The sequence below is a fragment of the Pseudopodoces humilis genome, chromosome 31 (assembly GCF_049639895.1).
Source record: "Pseudopodoces humilis isolate 2021_Gansu_Grassland_sample_001 chromosome 31, ASM4963989v1, whole genome shotgun sequence".
In the NCBI taxonomy this organism is placed as follows: Eukaryota; Metazoa; Chordata; class Aves; order Passeriformes; family Paridae; genus Pseudopodoces; species Pseudopodoces humilis.
The window spans coordinates 1,945,241-1,954,122 of record NC_142230.1 but is presented as its reverse complement, the minus strand read 5'-3'; the positions used below and the strand labels follow the sequence as shown (position 1 = coordinate 1,954,122).

The 8,882-nt window shown below is 62.1% G+C and overlaps 3 protein-coding genes across 3 annotated transcripts in view; 2 read left to right on the top strand and 1 right to left on the bottom strand.

Moving 5' to 3' along the window:
• The first annotated feature begins 802 nt into the window (after nucleotides 1-802).
• TTC24 (tetratricopeptide repeat domain 24) lies at nucleotides 803-4,494 on the top strand. The gene is made up of 10 exons (XM_014260840.2): nucleotides 803-1,583; nucleotides 1,661-1,873; nucleotides 1,954-2,082; nucleotides 2,219-2,340; nucleotides 2,465-2,581; nucleotides 2,695-2,765; nucleotides 2,863-2,927; nucleotides 3,047-3,179; nucleotides 3,415-3,591; nucleotides 4,256-4,494. The coding sequence occupies exons 1-10, from the start codon at nucleotides 803-805 to the stop codon at nucleotides 4,353-4,355; spliced, it is 1,908 nt and encodes a 635-aa protein (XP_014116315.1). The 3' UTR covers nucleotides 4,356-4,494.
• Nucleotides 4,495-4,826: 332 nt separating this feature from the next.
• Nucleotides 4,827-6,910, top strand: NAXE (NAD(P)HX epimerase). Its single transcript, XM_005532289.2, has 6 exons — nucleotides 4,827-5,029; nucleotides 5,265-5,373; nucleotides 5,700-5,810; nucleotides 5,948-6,061; nucleotides 6,147-6,294; nucleotides 6,377-6,910. The coding sequence occupies exons 1-6, from the start codon at nucleotides 4,842-4,844 to the stop codon at nucleotides 6,577-6,579; spliced, it is 873 nt and encodes a 290-aa protein (XP_005532346.2). The 5' UTR covers nucleotides 4,827-4,841; the 3' UTR covers nucleotides 6,580-6,910.
• The window catches only part of GPATCH4 (G-patch domain containing 4), a 2,637-nt gene continuing 626 nt past the window's right edge, over nucleotides 6,872-8,882 (bottom strand). Inside the window, exons 2-7 of the mRNA XM_014260841.2 lie at nucleotides 8,799-8,872; nucleotides 8,624-8,716; nucleotides 8,293-8,400; nucleotides 8,077-8,180; nucleotides 7,909-7,959; nucleotides 6,872-7,782 (exon numbers count right to left, since the gene is read on the bottom strand). Coding sequence (XP_014116316.2) covers nucleotides 7,185-7,782; nucleotides 7,909-7,959; nucleotides 8,077-8,180; nucleotides 8,293-8,400; nucleotides 8,624-8,716; nucleotides 8,799-8,872 — 1,028 coding nt within the window. The 3' untranslated portion in view covers nucleotides 6,872-7,184. The remainder of the gene's footprint in view (nucleotides 7,783-7,908; nucleotides 7,960-8,076; nucleotides 8,181-8,292; nucleotides 8,401-8,623; nucleotides 8,717-8,798; nucleotides 8,873-8,882) is intronic.

Sequence of the window (8,882 nt, the reverse complement as noted above, 5' to 3'; positions counted from 1 at the left end):
TGGAATAAGCCCCCAGCACCTGCCACAAGCTGTTGAGACAGCGAGGAGCCGGTTGTGCCATCCATTACACAGCTGTCCTGTCCATCACACAGTTTTCCCATCCATCCTTCACAGGGCTCACACTGGCACTGCTGCACTGAGTTGCCATGGCACTGCACACCACCCTGGTGACAGGGATGAAACTGGAGCCACTGGGGCCATTGTGGGACGTGCTTTCCCAGGAACAGGTCTGGCTTTGTCCCAGCCTGTGCCACCACCTGCCACGCTCCTGTCTCTCAGAACCCAGCTGTGCTCCAACACTGGCGTCCATCACCAGGGGCTGCTACCCACTCCAGGCAACTTTCCAGGCAGCCCAAGTGCAGAGGCACCTCAGACACCCTCCATCCCCGCAGCAGAGAGCCGTGGCTTGTGGCAGCGATGTGGCTGCAGCAGCAGGGATGCCCTGTCTTTCTGCTCCCTGCACTCGGCACGCTTTGCATCTGAAGAGCAAACAGTAAGTGTGTGCAACCGGTTATTCTGCCTCCAGCACCCCAGCAACATCCCACTCCACGCTGTGGTGTCCCTCCTCCTCCTCCCCCAGTGACCTCTTTCCTCTCTCGTGGCGACCGAGGTTTGTGGGGTCCTCCATGGAAAGGCCTTTTTCCTTCCTGAAACTTAATAGCAAGCAGGCTACAAGACACCCCTATTTTTTCATAAATAATATAAAATAACGCTGCTTGTTTGAAGTGCTCCCTGGCAGGACCGTGCTGCCTTGGCTGCCTACGCACCTCTCTCTCTTGCAGGCAAGTTGCTGCCCCTGCCCATGGATTCGGAAGAGGCTGCTGACCTGGGAGTGCAGCCCACCACCCCCTCTGCCCCCACCATCACCAGCACCCCCACAGCCCCCACCAGCTGCAAGAAGAGCCGTAAGAAAAAGAAGAAGCAGGCTGAGGCCAGGGAAGCTCAGGAGGGAGGGGAGGAGGCGGCGGAGAGGGTGGGTGCGATCGAGGGCCTCACACGAGCCGGGCACCGGGCGCTGGCTCTGGGCGCCGGGCGGGAGGCAGTGGGGTGCTTCAGGAAGGCCCTGCTCCTCTCTAGGGATACAGCGAGTCCCCAGCTCCACCAGGCTTGTGCCTTCAACCTGGGGGCTGCCTATGTGGAGACTGGGAAGCCCAAAAAGGGCCTCGAGTTCCTCCTCCAGTCCCAACCCTCAGAGGCGGAGAGCAGGGGCCACAGGGGGAGCCTTTATTTCAGCGTCGGGGCGGCCCATGAGGGGCTCCAGGACTTTCCAAAGGCTCTGGAACGTTTTGAGAAAGTCGCCGGGCAGGCCGGTGCTGCTGTGCAGGCTGGTGGCCGAGCAGGGACGTGCGTGCAGATGGGCTGCTGCTACCTGGGCATGCGGGAGCCGGCCCGGGCCGCGCGCTGCTTCCTGGCCGCGGCGAGGGCCTTCGCGGTGGCCGAGAGCCCCGAGGCCGCGGCCGTGGCTCTGAGCAGGGCGGGCGGCTCCATGCTGCAGAGCCGGCGGTTCCGGGCGGCGGAGATCGCCAGGGTCCTCGCCCAGTGCCGCTCACTCTGCGAGACCATCCCCGACCCGGCCCTGCGAGGTAAGGCCGTGCCGCACCCCTCGCTCTCAGGGCCCTGCAGAGCACCTCCCACGCCTGCTTTTCCTCTCTGCCCCCAGGGAAACTCTACAACGACATCGGCCTCGGCTACTCTCAGCTCCACATCTTCTCCCTGGCTGCCGAGAGCTTTGAGCGGGCCCTAGGGCTGTGCGGGGGGGAGCCGGAGCGGCGGCAGGAGGCCGCGCTGCTGCAGAACCTGGGCGCTGCTCACAACGCGCTGCGCAGCTTCGGCTCGGCGCTGGGCTGGCACCGGCGGGCGGCCGCGCTGCACGGTCCGACACACCTCTGCCTCTGCCTCTTGGCTCTGCAGGCTGTGCCAGCTCGGCATGGAGCCCTCTGTTCGCAATTCCAGGTGCTCTGGGGAACCGGAGGGCTCAGGGGCAGTGCTTTGGGAACCTGGCCTATGCCTGCAGCCAGCTCGGGAACCACGGGGCTGCCGCGGAGAGCTACCTTCACGCCCTGCAAGCCTTCCGGGACTCGGGTGAGGGGAGGCACAGGCAGCCCCTTGGGGCGAGTCTGCAGCATCCGGGAGCCGAGTGGACTGAAGCTGGGTGATGCTGCCTGCCGGCGATCTTGGCTGAGCGGTGCTGGGACCGATGCAGCCCTTTGCCTCCCAGGGGACTTGCAGGGGCAGTGGCAAGCGTGCGAGGGGCTGGGCGCAGCATGCCTCCACTTGGGAGACCCCCAGAAAGCCATCGGGCACTATCAAGAGGCCCTGATTTTGCTTTCCCACTGTCGGGTAAGGCATGATGGGGCACCGCCAGGGCCAGACCCTCCCGTGTATTGTGTATCGTGGGGCACAGGTCTCAGCCCTGGGGCACACCCACTTAGCCCATCACACATATGAGTTCTCTCCACCACAGGACAGCCCCAGAGCTGACCACAAACGGGTCGTGCACAAGCTCACGGATGCCATCCAGCACCGACTCCGCTTCAGCCACCTCTCATACCAGGGGGGCTGGGCACCCACCCCGGCGCTGGTGAGCATCACCCAGGGCATGGGACACTCTGGAGGGCTGGGATCTGGGACCCCAGTAGTGGCAAGAGGTGCCTGAGTTTCTGGGCAGGGAGACACACGTGTTAATCCTATCAGGAGCCCAGCCAGCTGAGGTTTTGTTCCACACTGCCCCATGCCAGTAGGACACAACTCCAGGGCAGGAAGGTGTGAGTAGGAAAGCTGCCATCTTCTCTCCTTCATCTGGAATGAGTTTCCAGATCATGCAGGAGACAAGCCTTCCTTCCTTCACTCCATGTCCTTCAGGGGGAAAGCCCAGGCTGAGGACAAGCTGTATATGTACACGCCAGGAGCACATCCCAGGTATTCAGGTAAGAGGGTGCGAACTAAACATGGGATTGAGCCATCCAGGCAATTGATGGATTGATGGAGCTGAGGCTTTGGCACGGTTTGATATCTGTTCTTGCCTGTTTGTCCTTCCTTCCTGGAGGCACAAGAGTGGCTCTGACTGGTGATCTCGCATTGGAGCCCTGTAATCCACATGGCCTCCTGGGCACCTCTGGGGAGGATGACGATGGTCCCAGCTCAGCTCCAGGGTATCACAGTGAGCCCCAGGCTAACAGGTGGGTGGACAAGGGGGAGGCACCTTAGTACAGCCCCTGGCACCCAAATACCTCTGCAGCACAAGGGATTTTTCCTGTTTAACGGCGAAAATCCTGAGATTTTTAAAGATACATAATTCTGGGAGTTTGGGGTAATTCCAGTTGGATCCTAGGGGGGGTTCAGTCATAATGTGATAGGGGAGAGTTTGTCAGAGATGCTGTCCAGAACCCCACACGAGGTTCATTTGTCCCTCAGGAAGAGGACCACCAGCCCCCTGAAGGCAGCCAAGCTGCCCCACGCTGGCCTCTGGCTACAGAAGTACCACATCCAACCAGAAATGCGGCTCTCTAGTGAGCCCAGGCCTCAGGGCGTCACAACACATTCCACAGGGCATCAAAACTGCCAAGTCCTCCATCCAAGGCCTCCAAAGAGGTATGTGATGCCTTGGGGGAGTGGGCAAGGGAGTGGACCAGAGGTTTGGGCTCCAGAGTGTCCTCTGAGGGTTGTGTTCCTCAGAGGTGAGGTGGAGACCCCAGCAGGGCTTGGGACACCTGTTTCTTGGAATGGACACAACCCCAAGCCAAAAGTCACAAGGGCTGGGCTTTTGGCACCTTGTAGCCAACACCAAAACCATTCCCTATGGATGGGGCAGCAGATCTAAGGGTAGTTTCCAGGACCCTGGTATGAACTTCCTACCCACTCCTGCGTTCCAGTGCTTAAAGGGGCTCCAGCAGAGCTAGAGAGGGACTTTGAACAAGGGCCTGGAGTGACAGGACAAGGGACAATGGCTTCTCACTGCCATGGGGCAGGGTTAGATGGGACACTGGGAAGGAATTCTTGTGTGTGAGGGTAGGGAGGCCCTGGCACAGGCTGCCCAGAGAAGCTGTGGCTGCCCTATCCCTGCAAGTGTCCAAGGCCAGGTTGGGCAGAGACCTGGGGTAGTGGAAGGTGTCCCTGCCCATGGCAGGAGAGTGGGACGGGATGAGCTTTAAGATCCCTTCCCACCCAAAACAGTCTGTGACTCTGTAATTTGATTATTCCATTTTGCATCCTGATGGACACCCTCACTCCCCATGATGCCTCCATGACCTTGCAGCCTGAATGATGACCCCACTGTCACTGCTACCGGCTGCTGGTCCCGCCGGAGACCTCGCACGGCGACCAGGACTCTGTCCCTCGTCTGCAGCCTCGTGTGACCAGGAGGCCACCGGGGACACGCCGTTTCTCGGGGGGCCTGTGCAGGCCCAAACCAGAGCGGGAGGGGGGCGTTGAGCCAACACGCTTTTGACGCTGCTCCGTTTCCCCATCTTTTGTATGTCGGCGTCCCAGGGAGGAAATGAAGGGATTGGACCCTGGGGGGCCTGGAGGGACCGCGGCCTCTGTGCGGCTCCGCCCGGCCCTGCCCCGCGGTGAAGGGCGCTCCGCCCCGGGGCGGCCCCGCGCCTGCTCCTTGGGGCTCCGGGGGCCGTACCGCACCGGGCCGTACCGCACCGGGCCGTACCGGACCGGACCGGGCCGGGCCGGGCCGTACCGGACCGGGCCGTACCGTACCGCACCGGGCCGTACCGCACCGGGCCGGGCCGTACCGGACCGGGCCGTACCGTACCGGGCCGTACCGGACCGGGCCGTACCGTACCGGGCCGTACCGGACCGGGCCGTACCGTACCGGGCCGGGCCGCTGCATGCCGGGCCCGCGCGCCCTGCTGGGCCTGGGGCTGCTGGTGGCGGCGGCGCGGGCGGGCGGGCGGTGCCGGGGCTGGGGCTGGGGCTGGGGCTGGGGCTGGGACCGGGAGCGGTGCCGGTGCCTTCCCCGCCGCGCCATGCACGTCCCCAGCGCGGGGTCCGGCCCGACGGGGCTCCGCTTCCTGGGGTAGGGCCGGGGGAAGGAGGGAGCGGGGAGAGGAGGCGGGCGGTGCTCGGGGTCCGCAAGGGGCGGAGGGGCACGGGGTGCGGTGGGCTGAGCGGTGCAGAGGGGTCGGGCAGGACGTGGGGCTGGGGTGCAGATGTACACGGGGGCTCAGCTTTGTGTGTGTCTGCAAAGTCGAGGGGATGGATTGGGCCTGGCCGGGTTTTGGGGTACCCAGGGGTGCCATCTCCCACCCTAGGCAGGAGGAGGCCCAGGCCATCGACCAGGAGCTCTTCACTGAGTACAAGTTCAGCGTGGACCAGCTGATGGAGCTGGCAGGGCTGAGCTGTGCCACTGCCATTGCCAAGGTGGGGGTCCTGGGGTGCAGAAGGAGGTCCTGGCACTGTGGGCTGAGCTCTGCTACTGCCAGGGTGGGTGGAGGTGCTGGGGGAGAGTTCCAGCACTACAGGTTGAGTGCTGTCCCCACCATCGACAAGGTGTGGGCCCTGGGGGGCAAGGGAAGGTCCTGGGGGTCGTAGCATTGTGTACACCAAGCTGTGCTACCACCAAGGTGGGCACCAGGGAGGCAGATGGTGATCCTGGGTGTGATCCCAGTTGGGGGTTGTGCAAATCCTGGCCCCATGGCGTGGGCCCACGTCCCCATCATAACCCTGTGCCTCTTGCTCCCCGTCAGGCCTACCCACCCAGCTCCTTCACCACGAGCCAGCCTGCTGTGCTGGTGGTCTGCGGGCCAGGGAACAACGGCGGTGATGGGCTGGTCTGTGCCCGGCATTTGAAGATGTTTGTGAGTCTTGCACAGGCAGCCACAGGGTCCCCATGATGGTCCCTGTGCACCCCTGTACTGGGGGCTCCAGGGTCCCACTCCTCTGGCTGCTGCTGGTGCCAGAGCGGAGTTAGTTCAGGTCTCTTCTGCTCTTGCAGGGCTATCAGCCAACCGTGTATTACCCCAAGCGCCCCAGCAAGTCCCTCTTTGAAGGTTTGACCACCCAGTGTGAGAAGATGGATATTCCCTTCCTCCCCGAGTTCCCAGCTGAGGTGAGGAAAAGCCCCCAGCTTGGCAGCACCTGCCTCTGGAGCTGTGGCCGGGACTGCCCTTCACGTGCTGCCATCCCTGCCATAGGCTGCCTTCATTGACGAGCTCTATGGCCTGGTGGTGGATGCCATTTTCGGCTTCAGCTTCAAAGGAGCAGTGCGGGAGCCCTTCGGCAGCATCCTCAGCACCCTGGAGCGCGTCACGGTGCCCATCGCCAGCATCGACATCCCCTCAGGTGAGTTGTGGCTGCACCTGCCAGAGGAAGGTGCCCAGCCAGGGTGGTCCCAGCTGCAGCCTGGCCATGAGGCTCGTTGCAGGCTGGGATGTGGAGAAGGGGAAGGCAGACGGCCTCCAGCCCGACATGCTCATCTCCCTGACGGCACCCAAGAAGGCAGCGATGCATTTCACCGGCCGGTACCACTTCCTTGGGGGCAGGTTTGTGCCCCCCATGCTCCAGGAGAAATATGCTCTAAACCTGCCAGCATACCCTGGCACAGACTGCGTCCTGCAGCTGACCTAGAGCTGGGGCCAGAGCTCTAGCTTCGGGGGGCCAGGCTTGGCTTCAGCACTGCACACCAGGGCCGAATTCTGCCCAAGCCTCTGCTAGGAGGGTGCTCAGCACCTCACCGGGCTTTGGTGTGAGCCAGCAGGATCAAAAGGCCCAGACATAAGGTCCAGGTGGTGGCAGTGGTGAGGGGCTGCAGGGGGAGCTCTGTTTGGGGTTGCTGCCTAATCCAAGTGCTATAGGTGTCAAGGTGATGCGGGATCTGGAGCTCTCTCACTCATGGCACCACTCACACTTTAGGATAACCTGATTATAATAAAGATTTATTCATGCCCTTGAAAAAATATTTCAGTACTCTGCAGGGTGTGTGTCCTTGTGTCCCTCTGTGACAGGCCCATGGCAAATGAGTCCCAGGGCTTGGGGGGAGCCCAGGTTCAGGTGGTGAACATGATCCAGCTCCAGGCCAACTTGTCCTAGCCCAGCATCTCCAGGCAGGTGGGACACAGTGCTGGGCTCCATTTGGAATGAGCTCAGAGCACCCCATGGCACCCACCAGCACCAGGATCAGGACTCTCACAGCCAGGCAGGATTGGCAGCTGCACAGCAGCCATGTCACTTGCTCACTCTGGCTCCCTCTTCCTCCTCTTCTTCCTCTTCTTTGTAGGGCTGTGTCCCAAGTTTGACTCATCTGTATCTTGTGGAGGTACATCTGTTTCAGCTGGCTCTTCTTTGTTCTCCTCTTCCTGCTTCTTCTTTTTCTTCTTTCTCCTCTTTGCAGCCTTCCCCTCCTCTTCTACCACCTCCTCTTCTGTGCTTAGCTCTGGCTTCTTCCTCCTCTTCATGACCTTCCCCTCCTCTCCTGATACCTCTTCTCCACATGGCTCCATGACGATCTTCTTCTTCTTCTTCTTCTTCTTCCTCTTGACCTCTTCCTCTCCTGTCAGCTCCTCTTCTCTGCTTGGCCCCCGGTTCTTTTTCTTCCTCTTTACAACCTTTTCTTCTTCCAACACCTCCTCCTGTTCTGTGTTTGGTTCCTGGCTGTGTAGCACCTCGGGGTTGGCTCCATCCCTGGACCGTTTCCTTTCCTTCTTTTTGCCCTGGCTATTCTCCGGGGGCTCCTGGTGCCACTCCCGTTGCCGGTACGTGGCCAGGAAGGCTCGTTCCTGTTCCTCCAGGCGCGCCAGCTTGGCACTCATGGTCAGGCCGTGACGGGCACCCCTGCAGTGACCACAGGCAGCAAGGACTGGCACCTCCTCAGTGGGGAACATGTTCCCCAGCCCAGCCTGCTCAACAGCCCCTGCGAGGAGGGGGCAGCCCAGCCAGGCAACCCCCCCAGCCACTCACTTGTGTGCTGTGCGGCCCCCACACGCCTGCATCAGCTCCTTGTCTGTCAGCCTGTGGGACAGAAGGAGCTGTCACCCCCAGCATCTGTGTGGGGGGAACATGGTCTGGACCAGAGCTCCACCTTGCAGCCCTCGTCCCTCCCTGTCAAGGGATGGGACCCAGAGTCACCTCCTGACTGAAGAGAGGTCCAGCTTCTCCTCCTCCTCCTGACTGCTCTCAGAGTTGGCGGGCAGTGTCACGGACTCCTCCCCACAGGCTGTGAGTGTGGCTGACTGCAGCACAGAGGGACTGTGAGGAAGGGGAGCAAGGAAAACAGGGCTCTGGGGGGCCACAGCAGCAATGAGCTGGGTACCATGCAGCCCCCAGGCTCCTGGGGCCGGTTACCTTCACAAAGTGGCCGTACAGCAGGCTCCCACTGTTGCCAGCCTTGCGTGGCTTCTTATTGCTGATCCTGCCTCCCTGCTCGCAAAGTGCCTTCACAGAGATGCCATCCTGGGCAGGAAAAGGCAAAGGGCTTGGAAATTATCTGTCCAAGGGATTTTGCCCCTCCAGCAGCACCTCTCCACCACCACAGCCCCCGTGCAAGGTGCTGCTTTGCTGACAGGGCCTGGGGGAATACAGTGCAGGAGCCACTGAAGGAACCCAAACACCCTCCCCTGCCTTCAACCCCATCCCTGTCCCAGCGGGTGTCCCTGCCACCCCTCAGCCCTCCAACCTGTCCGGCCTCCACAGCAATGTTGGCAGCCGCCTTGTTGAAGACATGGTCCCACCAGTGGAAGGTGAAGGGTTCGGCCGCGTCGTGTCCCACCTGCAGGGTGCAGAGGAGCCGCGGGAATGGCTGCGGCGGGCGGTGGGCGGCGGGCCAGGGCCGGGGGGGGATCTGCACTCACCCCCGCCGTGTCGCACTTCACCTTCACCCGGATAGCCTCGGCGATGCCGTCCTCCCTCCTGCCCAGCCCCTGCCCTGCCGACAA